The following is a 17,388-nucleotide window of genomic DNA, read 5'->3' on the forward strand; positions in this document are numbered from 1 at the left end:
ATTCCCCATCTATAAAACAGTTATTTTCTCAGATTGAATGTTGTCAGGGCTCTGTACTCTTCAGTTCTCCCTGTGCTGTCCCGGATGCTCTGAGACCTTTGATGCCACTTGTCACTTTTGCTTTGAATTTCCCATCCATAAAACAGTTATTTTCTCAGATTTAATGTTGTCAGAGCTCTGTACTCTTTGGATAGAAACCGTCAGGCAGCTGCCAAGTCCTGTTGTGTTGTTTGTGCCTAAAACCTCCAACATGGAGGAACCGAGCGCTGCTCTCTGTCTCACACCATAACTTCATTGGGTTCCTGCTGTAACTTGATTGTGTTCCTGCTGTAACTTTGCTGGGTTCCTGTCAGTTCCCATAAGCTGTAAAACATATTCCAGCCTGGATTTAGAACCTGTCCCTCTGTGGTCTGGAAGGTGCCGATGACACGTTGCCACCTTGGGGTCTCAGGAGGTGTGAAATAGCCCCGGGCTCTGCAGGGCTTTCCTTCACTTAATTGTCCAGGGGTTGAAAAACTGACATTTTCTCAGGTGGTTTGAAACAAATTCCGAGTTTTTTTGCAGTGGCCGAGCTGTCCCTAGGGCTGAGAGGGTCCCGGTTCTGCCCCCCTTGCAAACCCCTCCAGATCCCCCCATCGCAGGGGTGACACCATTTGGGGGGTCTGCTCTGGGACCCGATTTTAGGAGCTCTCTAAACACAGACACACAGTACAGTTTAGAAAGAAGATATTGTTTATTCTTTTCTTTACTACTGTAGAAGTTATCTGAGGACACCAGTTATGTTCCACAAAAGGTGAGAAAAAGCAGCTCGAACACATCGAGCCCCCCCACCCCCTCAGCGGGACCACACCCCCAGCAGGGCCACGCCCCGACAGTCAACAGAGCCACGCCCATCTCTGACCACGCCCGAGTCAGGCGGAGCCAAGACGGGGCGTGGTGCGCCGACATTTGTTTACATTGCGGACGCGAAAGGCGCTCTTAGCAACCGCCGCGTCGTTGCTAGGGGCGGTGGAAATCTCGCGATAACCCTGCCCAGCCCTTGTTCAAGGCGGGTGGAGTTCTCGCGATACTCCTGCCCGGCCGTCGCTAAGGGTGGCCCGACCCCTCGCGATGTTTCGCGGACATGGCGGAGGCGGCGGCCAAGATGGCGGAGGCGGCGGCGGCGCTGCTGGAGCGGGCGGCCCGGCGGGACGCGGCGCTCGAGGAGCTGCGGGCCCTGCGGGTCGCCCTGCAGGCCGTGCCGCCCGCCGCCCTCCGCGCCCGCCTCGGCGAGCACCACCTGGGAGCGCTCTTCGCCCTCCTCAGCGCCAATGACCGGTGAGCGGCCCCGCCGCCCCCTCGCTGCTGTTCCTGTTCCTCCCCGGCTCCTTCAGGGTGGGGGTGGCACGGCTGGCACAGCCTTGTCCCCCCTCTCCTCACGGGCTCGGTTTCCTCTGCATCCCGCCCAGGGAACAGGTGTCCGCGTGTGTTTCCATCCTGGAGAGGCTCCTGCAGGCCCTGGACCCCCTGTACGTGATCCAGAACCTCCGGGAAGAACTCCAGAAAGGGCTTTGTCACCCCGAGGACTCCGTGAAGATCCTCACCATAGCCCAGGTACGGAGGTTCCTCCAGGTCTGTGTGGAGCCAGGCTGGGTCAGTTCTCAGCTCTTACTGCTGTTTCATGCCTTAATTTGTGATAAAAGCTCCACAGCACTGCAAGAAATACGCTCTTACACACACACACATTTTAGGATAATCTGTGCTTAAACACACTGTGCAGTGTGTTTATGATATTCAGTTATAATGTATAAAGCTGTCCTGTCAAAAGTAACTTGTAAATGAAACTTATGGCTAAAGCTTTCCCGACCAGCACCACCAGCAGGTGCTGGAAGAATTAAAAGCAGCAACATTTTTATATTCAGGATACTTTAAGCAATATTGTGTAAACAGCAAAGAGGGAGAGGCTGTGGCAACTTGACACTTCTTGCAGTGATTTAAAAGACTCTTTTCTGTGGTTTGGAAACACTGTGGTTTGGAATGGGCTTCTGGAAGTTTCACGCTCAGCTAAAAGCAGCTGCTCAGGGTGTTGGCCAGTGGAATTTGGATCCCAGAATGGTGATTGTGGCTGTCTGTGGAGCTCTTCCAGTGCTTGAATGTCCTCACAGTGGAAAAAGCTCGCTTTAACGTCATTTTCTTTAATTATTTGCTCAGGTTGGGAGGATTGTTGAAGACCCAGGTGCTGTCACAGAAATTCTCAACAGCCCGGAGCTGTTACGGCAAATAATAAACTGCATCGGGGGAGAGAAGATTGCAGTGGCCAAGGAGGTGAGCTGGGCTTTGGTGTTAATTCCTCTGCACAAACCACCTTTTCCATGTGTCCAAGATGAAGAGCTTCTGCCCTTCCCTGAGGGAAAGAGAGCTCGTGGTGCTTGAAAGATGTTACAAGAAATTGCTTATTTGTGACAGAAAATTTACCCAGAACTGTCATCTTCCAGTAGATGTTGGTGCCAAAGTGAACTTGTAAATCAGAATTTGATGCCAGACACTTGGATGACAATAACCACAACTAGCTCTCATCAACAAAAACGAGTTGTAATTAAAACTAATGTGCAACTAGACTTAATAAGTTAATAAAGAACATAAACCTGATAATCTTGGATTTTTTTTTATTGTTTTTTTTTAATACCAAGCTCCTGTTTTTTGCTTCCAGGCCATCAAATCCCTGTCCAGAATAGCCCAGACACAAGAAGGTCTGGAGGCTTTGTTTGAGAGCAGTTTGTTGAGTGACCTGAAGAATGTCATGGCCACGAGTGACATCGTTCGGTACCGAGTGTACGAGGTGGGGCTGCAGTTCCCTGGGGGGTCTGAGGCACAGCCTGGGCTTTATGGCTCTTAAATCAACATTTGCTTTTGTGAACTTTCTGAAAGTAAAATTCAAATGGCTGCTGTGGTCTCTTAACCTCTGCATGTGAAGCGCTGCTGAAAATTCTGGAGGGGGAAGAGATGAGAGAGATGCCAAGTGTGTCAGTTTAGAGGTGGATGGTTAAGAAGAAATGACACAATTTAGCCATTCTAGAGCTTAATGGGAATAGCAGAGGGAAAATTGGCTGTGAATGGAAATAAATGTGCTGTAAACTTGGGACTCCTTACAAACATATTTCAGGCAAACCTTTGGGTTAACGATGAAAACATCATGAAATTCTCTATTTGATATATTCTCTATTTGATAATCAGCATTATAAGGTGTATTTGGCTGTTACTGTGAATTGTTATCATTAGAATGTTTTTATAAACCATCCTTTTTTGTTTTTTTTTCAGTTAATTGTGGAGATTTCTTCAGTGTCAGCAGAGTCCCTGAATTACTGTGCAAACAGTGGGTTAATATCTGAGTTAATTGGGGAGCTCACTGGAGAGGATGTGCTGGTCAGGTATGTTGGGCTTGGTAAAACTCTGATATTCAGTCTTAAAATAACACTCTGTGAACACATTTGTGTGTGGGTTTTGTGAAACCCTTTTCAGGAAAACGCCTTATCTGCCTCTTCTTAAACCTCTTTGAGTGTAAAATACTTTATACATTAATTTGAGAGCTGAGGTGAAGCTTCCCCAGTATGATGTGATAATTGTTTGGCTGCAGTATGAACACTTTTAATTCTTTCCTACACCTCAAGTGAGAGCTGAGTGAGCTTGGAGGAGTGTTTGACAATTGGGGTGATTTCTTTTTTGGTTTTTTGTTTTGATTTTGTCTTACAGGTATGGGTTTGTTGTTTGTTTTTTTTTTTAATCACTGAATACTTCAAAACCCCTCTAAACCAAGCCAAACTAAGTGTTTGTGTGTTCCAGAGCCACCTGTATAGAGATGGTGACCTCACTGGCCCACACCCCCCAGGGCCGGCAGTACCTGGCTCAACAGGGAGTGATTGATAAAATCTCAAACATCATCCTTGGAGCAGAGTCTGATCCTTTCTCCAGCTTCTATTTACCAGGTAACATCATGCACTTCTTGTTTACAGGCTTTACTGCCTGCTTTAGTTAATGACTCTAATTGTTAAGCCTCTCTTTTGAAAGCTCATGTGAATTTTTGAATATTAGATTGGATATAGAAAGAGTTCAATATATAAAATATTGGATATATATAAAAAATGCTGAAGGGCAAGACTGACACATGAATAATATTCCTCATTAATAGAGGTAGTACAGGTAAGTGCTGTACCTTTTGAAGTTTGTGTTATTGTAGATTTTTTTTTTAGGAATGTAAAGGTTGTGAATTAAGGAACTGACAAAATCTTGGCTTTTTCTTTAGTTCTGTCTTTACACACTATTCAGACTGATAATACAAATTTAGCAACAAAACAATCCCACATTTAGTTTTGTCATTGCTGAAGTTATTGTTTCTCCCCTCAGTGCTTTATTTTGGTCTTTGTTTTCTCAGGATTTGTGAAGTTTTTTGGGAATCTGGCAGTTGTAGACAGTCCCCAGCAGATCTGTGAGCGATACCCTGTCTTCATGGAAAAAGTCTTTGAAATGGCAGAAAGTCAGGATCCAACCATGATTGGAGTGGCTGTGGACACCCTGGGAATCCTGGGATCAAATGTGGAAGGCAAACAGGTTTTACAGAAAACTAGTTAGTACCTTTTTTCTATAATAAAACTTTCTCAGTGTGATACAAGAACAGATTGATTTGGTGTAAAAGGAATTGGAAAATGTATTTACCTAATAAATACATTTCTAATGGGACTGAGGGGTAACTCTGTACTCCTGTACAGGTCTGACTCAATTAACTAGAACCACTTTTCTTTTGTTTTGAAAGGAAGTAGGTTCCAAAACCTGTTGAGCAAAATAGGGCACCAGGCCAAGAATGCCCCCACGGAGCTACGGCTGCGGTGCTTGGATGCCATTTCATCTCTTCTTTACTTGCCTGTAAGTTGGTGCTTGTTTGTTCTTTTTTTCCTTTAAATCTACAAGAAGGAAATTGTTATTATACCTGAGTAATTGTGAGAAGATCTTCTGAAGCCTCTGGCTTAGGTAGAAGTGGTGCTCTCTAGTAATCTGAGCCACTGATTTTGCTGTTTAGAAATTCCCTTATTTATTTGCTTAAGGGTTGACTTTGTAAGAAACCAGGTGTTGTGAAATGTTTATAAAGTATGAAGTCAAGACTTCATTGACAAGGGAATGAGAATAAACAGGTTAATATCCTTGTACTTAAAGGGATGGTGGCAACTGCTCTAATCCCTGTGTGTGTTCTTTAGATCCAGCCATCTGGGTTTAATGGTGGAGCTCTACGGGAGTGAGGAAACCATTTGAACATACACTGAAAACCTGAAAGCTTTTCCTAATCCTAATCAAACTCTTTTGGTTTTGGGTGTGATTTGTGCAGCCAGAGCAGCAGACAGAAGACCTTTTAAGGATGACAGAATCCTGGTTCACATCCCTGTCCAGCCAGCCCCTGGAACTCTTCAGGAGCATCAGCACTCAGCCATTCCCTGACCTCCACTGTGGGGCTTTACGAGTGTTCACTGTAAGTACCTTTTGCTTTTAAAGATCAGGGAGTGAATTATGTTGCCCTTCAGTCTCAGATTTATCGATTTTTTTTAAAGTTAATGCCCCAGAATTCTTGCTGAAGCCCAGAAGTGGTCAGAAATAGGCCTTTTTCCCTGTGCCCCACTTGCATTCCCCGTTTAAAGAAGGCAGCAGACGTGTCATGTCTGTAATGTCTCCAATAAATTGGAGAGGGTTAAAAAAGGCAACAACTGTGCTCCAGGGTGCTGCCTCCATCCCAGAGGCACTGCTGTGATAATTCCCTTCAAACTTTGAAGATCAGCACTGAGCTGTGCTTGTTGTGCAGTGTTAGACCCTGCTGCTTGATTTGAGTTGTGGAACCACTGTGTGCAACGAGTATCTCACTTCATTTCTCCTGTTCCTTGGCTGTTTGCCGAAGAACCTACTGTGTAACTGCTTTTTGGGGGATTAAAATGAGATGTTTTCCATCTCCCACACCTCTTCCTGTTTTTAGGCCATTGCCAATCAACCATGGGCCCAGAAGCTGATGCTGCACAGCCCGGGGTTTGTGGAGTACGTTGTGGACAGATCTGTGGAGCCTGACAAAGCTTCCAAGGATGCTAAATACGAACTGGTGAAGGCCCTGGTAAACTCCAAAACAATTGCAGAGATCTTTGGGAATCAGTATTACCTGAGGCTCAGGGCTTACCTGCAGGAGGGCCCTTACTACGTCAAGGCAGTTTCTACCACAGCTGTGGAAGGAGCAGAATAATGTCACTGGTGTCTTGCAAAATGTGTTCCTGAAACAGGAGTTGAGGTACAATGTGTAAAGACTCTCCACTCTGGGGTGTCTTTAGGTTGTCTCTTTAAAGGAATGTGAGGATATTTTGACTCTGTTTGAAATGAGTCATGAGAGCAAATTAAAACCTATTCGATGTTTCCCCATAAATGTCACGGCAGAAGTTCCCTGTGTGCTGTCATGAGACAACCCAGGTAAGCACTTCCCAACTGCTGCACTTCCCAACTACTGACTGGGTTTGATTTTGCAGAATTTGTTGGTGGCTGGTTAAATTGTTGTTGGATTTGGAGTTTCTATCGTGTTTTCTCAGTAGGTTCCAGTTCAGTTAAAAAAGGCAAAAACCAAACACCAAAACACCTTGAGGTTTGTAACCTCAGATGCTGCCATAGTTTATCTTTTTTTTTTTATTTAAATAATTCTTTTTTATATCTGCCAAAATTGGCACTTGCATGGAACACACTCTTTACCCTGTCAGAATCCTGTTACTGAGAATAAGCCACACTCTGTCCACATGAGGGAGTATGAACTGGATTCTCTTCTGTTCTCAACCTGCTGGATGTGAGTCTTGCTTGAATAAATAACCCTAAATATTGTTTACATCTTATGCTGAGGATTTAAAAAACAAACCTTGTAGCCCTTCTGGAAACAAATCAATGCTGTAGTGGATCAAACCAAACTGGAGCTTTGTCTCCCTTGGCTGCAACGTGGTGTGGCAGCTCAGTTTAGTGGCTCAAAAGGAGCCTGAGCTGTAGCACTACAAAGCTACTTCAGAACCAAATCTTTAATTGTTTATACCGTTTTTTAACAGAGATGAATTTTTTTTAGTGTTATTTAAAGAAATGTATGATTTTAGTTGCCCGAGTTAAAGGGGTAAGAACATGAAACTTTTGTGTTTGAGGGTGTGAATGAACCAGGAGGATGGAAATGTACCTTAGGAAGCTGGAATCTTCTTTTGAAGGTGTCAGATAACTGTGGGAGAGAATCAAGATGTGTCTTTGTCCATAAACAGAGACCACAGTGTACTTTATATCAAATATATTATTTTTGTTGAGGACATATTTGAGGAATAGCTGAGGGGGGAGCATAGTGAACCATGGAATTACTGCTTTGGGGCTTGTTGTAGTGATGTGTCAGTCAGGGATGACTCTGGCAATGCTCACCCCATGTCCCTGTGCTGCCAGGGAAGCAGGAGGATCCAGTCATGCAGGAACTCTCTCCTTGCATGTGGGAGGTGGAGGTGCAGCTGCTATTGCCAAAAATCGCTGCCAAGGAGTGCAAGTGGGCTCAGAGGAGCTGGGGAGGATCCCTTCCTGTTTGCTGAGTGTCTGAGAGGAGTGATCTGCCTTGCTGCTCCAAGATGGACAAAAGTTCTCCTCCTCCATGACACTGCTGCTGCTTTCACCCCAAATGTGCCCCAGAAATATCTGCTGGTGAGAAATGTACCACAGTGTCTTGTTTGTAAATAGAGAACGTGGAGCTTCACGAGTCCTGCATCCAGAAAACAAACATCAAAGCACTGACAAGGAAATGAAAAGAGTATAGAAGTCCTTACTTTGCACTTGTTTTGGGCAGTTCAACTTTGTTATTTTAGGTGGCTTTGTGTGCTGGTCGCTCTGTATGAGCCATATGCTACAAACCTCAGTAAAAGAAATCAATATATAAACCTTTTCTGCAATTCATGAGTCTCTTCCATGTGTGTTTTCAGCTGCTGCTTTTGAAGGCTACTCTGTGTGCTCAGTCTTTAGCATCTGCTTTGCATAGTACATTTGCCAAAGACAATATTTTAGAATAGGCAGAGATGCCAAACAAGGGGATTTTTTTTTATGTATGCACATATGCTTTGTTTTATTGAGCTTGGAGCTCAACATTGATCAATTGATCACACACTTCCCCCTTATTATTCACTTGCAGTTCCCTGCCCATGCTGTACATTGCCATCTGGGTTACATGCTGCTGTGTCTGATATAAATGGAAAATATAAGTGTCTCTGTCATCCCCTCTTTAAAGTAACAGGTGGAGATAATGGAGGAAAAACCAGAAATGGAATGCTGGAGAAGGAGAATTGAGGTAACACGTTAAACTTTTAGTTTAAAGAACAAAACAAACCCACACAGAAAACCCCAAACCAAAACTCAACATTTGGCCAAAGTTAACAAGCAGAATAACTTGGTATTTCAGAATTGTGGGTCCTTGGGAACACACCTCCAAGTCCTTTAATCCCAGTGGGAAGAGTAGCTGGGGCTGTCAGAGGTACCTGGGTGTCTCACAGTTGTAGGACAGACCTGACCAGCTGGTCCTGCTGCTGAAAGAGTGGACATGGAAGAGTTTATCTGGAGGAGGGAGGTGTGGATGGGTTTTGTGTTCTGGGACTTGTTCCTGCTTTGGGGAATTTTTCCATTTTTAATAATGTTGGTGTTACCAGTTTGCTGTTCTGACCTTGCTGCTGGTGCTGTTCTCCAGTGTGCTTCTGTGTCCTGGAGCTGCCTTGTCAGTGTGTCTCTGATGCCATGACTGACAGAAATAAAACATTCTTTAACAGGCAAGTTGGATTTCTTGCCTGGAATCTCCCTGAGCCTTTTCCATGCTGACTCAGTGTCTGTTCCTCTCCCTTTCCCTAGTGCTGTAAACCAGCCTGCTCAGAAGCAGCTCCTTCTGTGAGTGGAAAGCTTCCCCTTTGGTACAAAATTCTTTGGAAGCTGGTGATGCTTCACTTGGATAAAAAGTGGAGAAGGTGTTTTGAGGACTCAGAAGTCTGAAAAACACTGGAGACAGACAGTTTCTTGGAATACTCTACTTTACTTATATGCATGCACTTGTAGGTACTTACACAGAGTACATCCAGTTTTGCTGCTGTCACACACTGTAGCTCTGGGAATTCATTTGCTGTTGAAGGGAGGAGACCTAACTTTGGGAGGGCATCATTACTGCTGAATGTTACAGGATAAAGCAGCTGCCAAAAGAAAATTCATCCTTTCTTTGCCAAAGCTAAACCTTAATTGACAAAATGAAGAACCTCATTTTTTATTCTATCCAAGTTGAACTGCTTGAACTTGTCAATGTAGGTCAGAACCCTGCAGGACACCAGGCTGTAGTAGGTTTCCAGCAAGGAACAATCTTCCCCACTGCTTGTTTCCTCCCAGGCTTTAAATAGCTCGTCCTCCTTCACGTTGGAAGAGGTGAAGATGAATTTATAGCAGCATCGATTGTAGCTGATGTGCTTCCCCCCGGAAAAGCGGGAGCTGTGCGTGGGAGTGATCCCAGCTTTCTTAGCACAGATTCCCACAAAAACATCTGGGGGCACTGACAGTGGCACCTCCTTGGCAGCCACGTAAACCTTGCGGGCGACGTCCTGGGATATGACGAAGGCGCTGCCGTGGCAGAAATCCGGGTAAAACTCCTCGGGATACTGATGGGTGGGAACGAAGGCAGGGCTTTGGGGGTCCCTGTCAGGCACTCCCTGATGAACAACCCTCCCAAGGTAGATGTCCTCTAGTTGTGTTAAGCTCAGCAGGTACCCAGCCAGGCTTGGAACACCCACAAACACGTCCTCGTCTGCTTCGAGGATAAATCTCGCCCGGGGACAGAAAGTCACCGCCCACTCCACGCTCAGCAGCATCTTCTGTGTCTGTGTCTGCGGGGAATCGATGAAAGCACCTTCAATAATGTCCCTGTGCTTGTGAGCCTCTTCACTGATCTCCAGCTGGGTGCTTTCTGAAGCTGCCTTTCCTACAGCAAACAGAGTGAGGACGGTGTAACCTCTGGTGTCTGTCGCGTTGCCCCACGTCTGCCTGATCGTGTCGCGCCTTGTCCTGTTTTCTGGGCTGCTGTGGACGAGGATGAGCAAAAACAGCTCTTGGTCTGGGCATGGCACTGCACTGCTGACAGTGTGAGAGAGGTTGGCCTTTAGGGGACCCATGTCCAGCTTCCTGGCCCTCTCCCTGATCTCCAGAGTCTTTGCATCGGTGTAGGACAGGGGAAAGGAGTGCAGGAAATATTCCTCCAGTAAATCTGCCCCGAAGAGCAGCACGTGGAAAAGCAGGACATTGAAGAGGATGAAGCACCACTGGTGAGTCCGGAGCCTGCACAGTGTCGGCTGGGGAAGGGAAGACATGGACACTCAGTTCTCCTGCCACTCAAACAAAAAAGGCTTTCCCTCATTTTAAAATATATTTGTGCAAAGCAATCACAACTTTTAGACCGTGGTCTTTGCATTTATTAATTTGAAGCTCTTTTTCTCCTAGAAACTGAAGGAATCTACAGGAATGAACTTCACGTGGCACAGCGACATCCCAAGCTGGGAAGGACATTACCATGCTGTAATTTAGAAGTTTTGTGCATCCATGTGTGGCAATAGTAGGGAATAACTTGCTATTAGTATTTGCTGACTATTTTTCAGCCTGTTGCTGAAGGCCTGAGGTGCTATAGAGGACCTGTCATGGTAATATGTGTCCCTGAAGGAGAACTCTCCTATGGCCTCACACTGCCCTGTGGAAGCTGGCAGGGTAAGAATCCAGGGTGAATGGGGCTTGGAGCAACCTGGGCTAGTGGAAGGTGTTCCTGCCCATGGCAGGGGGTGGAACAAGATGATCTTTAGGGTCCCTTCCAACCCAAACCATTCCATGAAAGCTGTAGGAGGCTGAGGCACTTACCTGCATGGTGGTGGGAGCTGTGCCTGCAGCAGGGGCTGTGTGGGCAGTTCCTACCTGGCAGTGGCTGTATCTGGGTCTGCAGGATCCAGTTACTGCCCTGTACCTGGAGGCTGTGGCTTCCCCTCACCTGTCTGGGAGGAGGAAAGATGATCCCAGGGGATGATCGTGTTGCAGCTGCATAAAACAAAGGGAACAAACCCCTGGCCTTGCCTTTTTATTAATTTCTGATGCTTGGGGTGGGGTCTCAGCAATAAGTGAAGGCACTGCCGGGGCTCACTTGGTAAAAGGGTCCCTGGTACTGCTGGGAAGCTGTTCTTGATCTGCCATTTGCTGCTGGAGTTTGGGGTTGTGTTTTACAGCTGTGCCATTTCGTGGTGGTTCCCCAGTCCTTGGCAGGAGACCCCTGCCCTGAGCACTCTGCACCCCCTGAGCTGGAGGTTTGGGGTGTGAACTTGCTTGGGTTTGCCTTAGTGGGGGCTGTGGGGGACACCCCGAGGCTGTGGGTGCTGCTGGGCCAGGCTGTTCCCTGGACAGGCTCCTGCCTTTGGCTGTGCCGGAGTTTCCAGGAGCTTCCATGTGTTACTGTTGGCTCAGGCCTGGGCTGTGCTGGAGCTGACTGGGCTGGGGAGCTGCAGGGGACTGGAAGTGCTGGAGGGGGAAGTGCCAAAGACACCACAAACAGGATGGAGGTGTCAGCAGGGGGGAGAGTTGGGTTTGGCAGAGGGTCTGTGGAGCCTGCAGAGCTCCGAGGGGAGAGGGGCTTGTGGGTCCCCAGGGGATGGTGGCAACGGTGCTGTTTGATGGGGAACTGAGGTGGGAGGTGTCAGTCCTCATCAGCACAACTGGGAACTCCAGTCTCCATGTGGGAGCAAAGAGATCATAATTGCTTTTTGATTTTGGAAAGATTTCTCACAGGTCAGGAGGTGTTTCTGTTCCTGCATCCTTGGGTGAAAGGGAACAAGGAGAACACAGTGTTGCTGTGGTTTGGCTTAGCTCTGACCATTCCAAACCTCCCTGAAGCATCCCTAGGGGAGCCTGGATCAGCCAAATGACCCAGGGAGATGGAGCAGAGCTTTGATTTCTGGCTTGGGGTGTCCGGGGTTAATCCCCCAGCTCTGGCTGAGCCCCTCAGCTCTCCCAGCTGTGTTGGGAAAACACAGGGAGCAAAGGAACTACAGAAGAAACCAGCTCCTCAAAATGTGGTCACAGCTTGGAAGTGCATCCTGCCCCTCTGAAAGACCCCCAAACACATCCCACTGTGCTTTAGGCTTTCCAAAAAGAGGGAAAACTCCTTTCCCAGAGCTTGTGTGTCAGCTGGGCTGCAGCTTCATCCAGAGCAGCCTCACACTCTGCAATCCTCCCAGAGGTTGTGCTTTGAAGCCTGGGGAGCTGAGCTGTCAGCACGGGAAATGTCAGTTCAGCGTGTGCTCTGAAGGGAGAAGCCAATAAGGAAATACTTTTCATGAACAATAATACAGCACTGCCACCCCAGATGCCCATCCTGGGGGAAAAAAAAAAAAGTCCTCTGGAGATGTTCTGTCTCCAGCTAAACCATTTAATGAGCAAATAAATACTAGTGTATGAAACCCCTTATATTAAAAATTGTGTGTCCTTAGAATAATGATAAAATAATAATTATAAACCCCATATGTGCATCATCCCTGTTGCAATTAGGCCCAGCATGGTGCTTGCAGCGCTGCTCAAGTCGTTTCTTCAGCTCTGCTTTGTGGTGGCAGCAGGAACTCTGATACCACATCTATAAGATTAACACTCCCCAACCACAGCCCAGGCAGCTCTCAGATGTGGGATTTTGTTTATCCACAGAGCCTGGCTGAGTCCCACTGGGAGAAACTGAGGAACAGCAAGGAAAAGACTCCTGAAGGGTAAAGTAACTGATCTGGGAGTTCCAGGGAGTCTGCCTGGGGGTCATCCCTCCATCACCTTTAAACCCAGGATTCAGGGAAATGCAACCCACAGCAGCTCTCGTGTGACCTTGTCTCACTTTTCAGATGGGTAAAGTGAAGCTCGTTCAGGGAAATCCTCACTCCCAGGGAGAGCCAAGAGTTTCCTGAAGAAGAGGGAATTCAGGACAGTGGCTGAAGTCAGGTCAGTGGGGGTAGGAATGCTGTTCCTACAGCTGCACTGAAACCCTGCACAATCCTGTGGGTGTAAATTAGAGAAACATCCAGGAAAAGCAGGTTTTCCTGAGCCACAGGGCTATCTATAATTTGCTTTATGTGAGATGTTTTCACATTGTCCTTGAATTTTATGTCCAAACCAACCTCATTACAGGAGCAGGGATGTACCAGTAACTCTGTAGACAACCTGACCTACCCTAAAGCTATGAGTGTTCAGATTAAAGGATGGTTTGGGTTTTTGTTTTTTTTTTTGAGAGGAAGGGCCCTGAACTCCTGCCATATCCAAGGATCAGAGCAGAGGTGCCAGGAGAGGGCAGTGGGAGATGCTGTGGAGCAGGAGGTGCCCGGGGCAGGCAGGGTGGGCAACGTGCTGAGAGGAGCAGCTGAACCCACAGCTTCCTAAAACATCTCCTAAAGCCTTCTGGCTTCCCTCCCAATGCTGGGAACATTTGGAAGGGGGAGCAGAGCCTGGCTGGTTTCAGTTCTGCTTGACTCTGCTTCGTGGGAATGTGAAGGCTTCGGATGACGCACCGTTCTCAGGAGCTGGTGCAGGAGAGGGTGGATGGATGGAATTTATGGGGAAAATCCAGTGAGAACTGTTTTTTTTCTCAATATAAATTTGTTCAGATATAAAAACTTGAGCTCAACCTGCCTTAGATGTCTGTGTGGTTGTTCTGTGCTGTGCCCTGTCTTTCCCTGCAGGGTGGACACCCCCTGGTTCCCCCAGTTCTCAGGCTCTTCCCAAAAGAGGGGTGGATTCCTACAGGCAGGTTTTCAAATTTTCACTCAACACCTCCTTGCTCCAGAGACAGGTCAGAACCTCCCTGCAGGCAGGCAGCTTTTCTGGCACAACATCCCTTTCCACAAGGCATTCCCTGTGCCCTCATGGAGACACTTGTCTTATTTTAAGGCTCAGAGCTGACCAGTGTCATCCCACCAGTCCCCAGAGGGGATGCTCTGGGAACACAAAGCACTCCCAGGTCTCCACAGGGTCCCCACTATTCCAACCTGCCTTTTGCAGGGTTTCACACAGACCTGAGAGCACGAGGGGCTGCGAAGGGACTTGTCTGGTGTTTAATAACAGCATCAGTTGCAAGAAGCAGAGACGGTTGTTTTGGTCTTAGTCACCTAATGGCAATGTTTGTGCTCCAAGAGATGATTCAGCTCTTGCAGGCAGTTCTTCACCTTACCTTCTCCATGGGGTTTGGGGGATGATGGAAGAGGAGGCTTTGTAAGAGTTCCACAGTGTGTTTCACTTGTTTTTGATATTTAATGTCCCTTTGGGTGTTAAATATAAGTAGACACCTGAAAGCCAAGCGAAGGAACCTGAGCACTGACACACCAGACAAACAGCTCCTGGTGTGCAGATGAAGGAGTCTTTGCCTCTGATTTAATGGCTCACTTGATGACACTAAAACAATGTTTTTATAGCCAGGTTCCCTGCATTCTTTTTTTTTCTTTGCATACATCAGTCTCGGAGTTCCAGAGCTGTACCTTTTTGTATGGTATGTTTGATTATTACTTCTTGAGATCAATGACAGCTTTGACAGCTACCTACCTCTGTGTTCCTGGATTGTCACAGCCTCAGCCCCCCATGTGTCTGAAAGTTCTGCTTCAGCCTTGGAGATGCTGAGTTGAACACGAGCTGTGAGTGGAGAGGGCATAAACCTGTGAAAAACGTGGAGCTGTGAGGCCACAGGGCTCCAGCTCTGGGGCTGAGCGGGTTCTCCCCACCAAGATGTCAACTGGAGAGAGAAGTTGTTTATTTTGCAGTGGCCCAGCAGCCCCCCTGTTGTTACTCATTCTCACAGTGTGCTGTGAGGGTGCTTTGCCCTTTCCTTCCCACAAATCCAGGCTGGATTTGTACCTGGCAAGTCGAGATTCCCATGAAATTCCTTTGACAGGCACAACATCCACAGCAGTGCCGGGGGTTTGATTACAGCCAGTCCACGCTCTGACAGCATTTACAGCAGATCCTGTGTCACTGTTCCCGACTCCCCGGCCCCTCTGTGGCTGCCGTGGTGCTGGGCATCTCTCCTGGGGCCCTCCTCACCCTGGGGCTGGTGAGGGGTCCACATGTGTCTGTGTGATGCACCCAAAAAGGCAAAGCTGCCCGAGGTCATGGAGGGAAACAGGAGCTGGAGGCAAGTGCTGGGGCTCGAGTGATGCCCCAGCCCGTCCTCTCCAGGTCCTGAGGTGCTGGATGGATCCAGCTGTGCTCCCACTGGTGCCCCAGGGCTGGGGAGGGGGCTGCAGCCCTCCCAGCCATGGCCAAGGCTCCCACTGTTCCCCATCACCCTCTGGCAGGGTGCTCGAGGTTATCAGGGAGCTCAACAGGACAAGGGCACTCTCACTAACGAGTCCCTGGAGCACACGGTGAGCTGGACTCGGGTAATGTGCTGTGCAGAAGATGACTTTCTCTCTCTCCTGTCTCTGACTCATCCCATTTTTGCCACCCACAGATTTATTTATTGCTCTCCCAGACACAGAAACAGCAGAGTTGAGTCTCCCTGCCCTGTGACAGCCCCTCCTCAGCAGTGATCTGCCGGAGCAGCCGGGCGGGCGTTTCCCTGCACTCATCCCTGGGGGGTCTCACACTGGGGGGTTGCCTTTCCCGGGAGCCTCCCCTGTGCTGCTCCCCCAGCCTGGCTCTGCTCTGGAGAACTCGTGTGTTCACAGGCAGCACATGGCCCTGCAAATGGCACTTGGCATCCCTGGATGTGCCCGTTCCCTGGTGCTGCTCATTCCCTGCACAGGCCCCTCGGGATCTGTGCTCTCCTGCTCTGGGGTGTGGTGGAAATGTGAGGATGCTGAAGGGGCTCCCCAGCAGAGCTGTGGGGACTGAGGGAGTCGAGAGGAGGAGGGATGGTCCTGTAGTAGGTATGTGAAATCCTGGCTAATTATATTTTGTGTTAATAGGGTGACTTAATTTCCTCTTTGGGAAAGGATTTGTAGCATCGATGGCATTTGGGAAGCACTGCAGGTGGGGCAGAGAGGACCAGCTCAGCCAGAGCTGTGCCCCCAGAATGCTGAAGGGTGCCTTTGCTGAGGATGCTGCTGTGCCTTCCCCCACTTCCCCCTGGGCTTTGGGGGTGCAGGGAATTGTGCTGGAGCTGGGAGTAGTCCCCAGGACAAAGGCTCTCTTTGCTGAGGTAGGATCCCACCAAGTGGGAGAGCTTGTCCCTGTGCAGCCCCCCTGCTCCACAAAGGGGCTGGGGTGGCACCAGTGCCCTTCCTGGCCAGGGGCAGGTGGGACCAGGCCCCCCTTCACTGCTCAAGCTCCAGCACTCGGATGGGGACGTTCCCTTCTGGCTCTTTCTCGTTCATTTTTCTCTTTTCTCCCCGTCCCCACCCCCCCGTAACTGTTTTAAATAATTCCTCCCCCACGCCTGTGTTATCACCCAGCATGTCAATACGCTCCGTGCCACCCACCCCCTCCTCCCGGAGCTGCACGTTAACGATTTGCACCAGATAATGTGAGGCAATTAGTGAATGAAGAATAACCTTCCCACTTAAAAGCATGATGGGTCGGGAAGCATCACGCGGGTGGGTTGCACGGGGAGCATTAATTGCTTTTCTCTCCAATGACTCCCAGTGTAGGAGAGCCCATATGGAGAGGGAGGAGGAGGAAGAGGTGCTGCGGGAGAAACAAAGTCTCTGGTCCTGGCGAGAAGCTGTAAAGCCCAGAGCCTGCGAGTGGGCACTTCCCTCTGGAGCGGAGGGGTTTGTGGCACAGCAGGGGCTGTGGCAGCGAGCGGGCACCGTGTGATCCAAGGGCCGAGGCTGCCGGGAGCAGTGGATGGGCAGGGCGGGGGTATCCCGGGGTCAGGGGGAGGTGATGGGGAGAAACCACCGCTCTGGAAGCAGCTCCAGCCTGAGTGGCGTCACCTCCCTGGGTGTGACTCAAAGGGGCTTTGGTGTTTTGGGTGATGGTGCGCGGTGGGAGCTGCTCGGATTCCAGCTGTTCACATCTGGCCCACGAGAGAGGAGGACAGAGTTTTGGGGCACTTTGTACTTGGCCACATCGTTACAGGTGGCACCTCCTGACTCCGGGCACGTGGGGCTGAACTTGGAGGGGAGAGAAGGCACCTTGGATCCACCCCCTTAACCCTTTCCTGGAGTCAGCCGGCTCGTTTCCAGGCGGATCCCGCTGTCCCTGGGCTGGGGCCATTCCCCAGCGGGGCCGTGTTGTTGCAGCAGGGCCCCCCTGGAAGATGAACGCTCCCGGCCCGGGCGCGCAGCACGGAGCAGGAATTCCCCGCAGGCAGCGGCTCGGCCCTTGTTTGCGTTTGGCACAACCCCGAGGCGCAAATATTTGTGTGGGAAG

At 48.9% G+C, this 17,388-nt stretch overlaps 2 protein-coding genes across 3 annotated transcripts; one reads left to right on the forward strand and one right to left on the reverse strand.

Annotated features, from left to right (window-relative positions):
- The first annotated feature begins 1,062 nt into the window (after positions 1-1,062).
- Positions 1,063-12,960, forward strand: PSMD5 (proteasome 26S subunit, non-ATPase 5). Of its 2 annotated transcripts, XM_051808091.1 has the most exons (12): positions 1,063-1,317; positions 1,449-1,593; positions 2,191-2,304; positions 2,690-2,818; positions 3,298-3,407; positions 3,820-3,962; positions 4,409-4,600; positions 4,787-4,896; positions 5,354-5,494; positions 5,990-6,121; positions 12,748-12,806; positions 12,933-12,960. In XM_051808091.1, the coding sequence occupies exons 1-12, from the start codon at positions 1,124-1,126 to the stop codon at positions 12,943-12,945; spliced, it is 1,482 nt and encodes a 493-aa protein (XP_051664051.1). In that variant the 5' UTR covers positions 1,063-1,123; the 3' UTR covers positions 12,946-12,960. The 2 variants fall into 2 exon arrangements, with proteins under 2 accessions (XP_051664051.1, XP_051664050.1); XM_051808090.1 differs by lacking the exons at positions 12,748-12,806; positions 12,933-12,960 and having other exon boundaries at positions 1,065-1,317; positions 5,990-6,675.
- Positions 8,942-10,385, reverse strand: B3GALT9 (beta-1,3-galactosyltransferase 9). Its single transcript, XM_051808094.1, has one exon. The coding sequence runs from the start codon at positions 10,383-10,385 to the stop codon at positions 9,267-9,269; it is 1,119 nt and encodes a 372-aa protein (XP_051664054.1). The 3' UTR covers positions 8,942-9,266.
- Positions 12,961-17,388: the final 4,428 nt, after the last annotated feature.

The sequence above is a fragment of the Manacus candei genome, unplaced genomic scaffold (genome assembly GCF_025592945.1).
Source record: "Manacus candei isolate 608988 ecotype Guabito, Panama unplaced genomic scaffold, ASM2559294v1 h1tg000071l, whole genome shotgun sequence".
Taxonomy (NCBI): Eukaryota; Metazoa; Chordata; class Aves; order Passeriformes; family Pipridae; genus Manacus; species Manacus candei.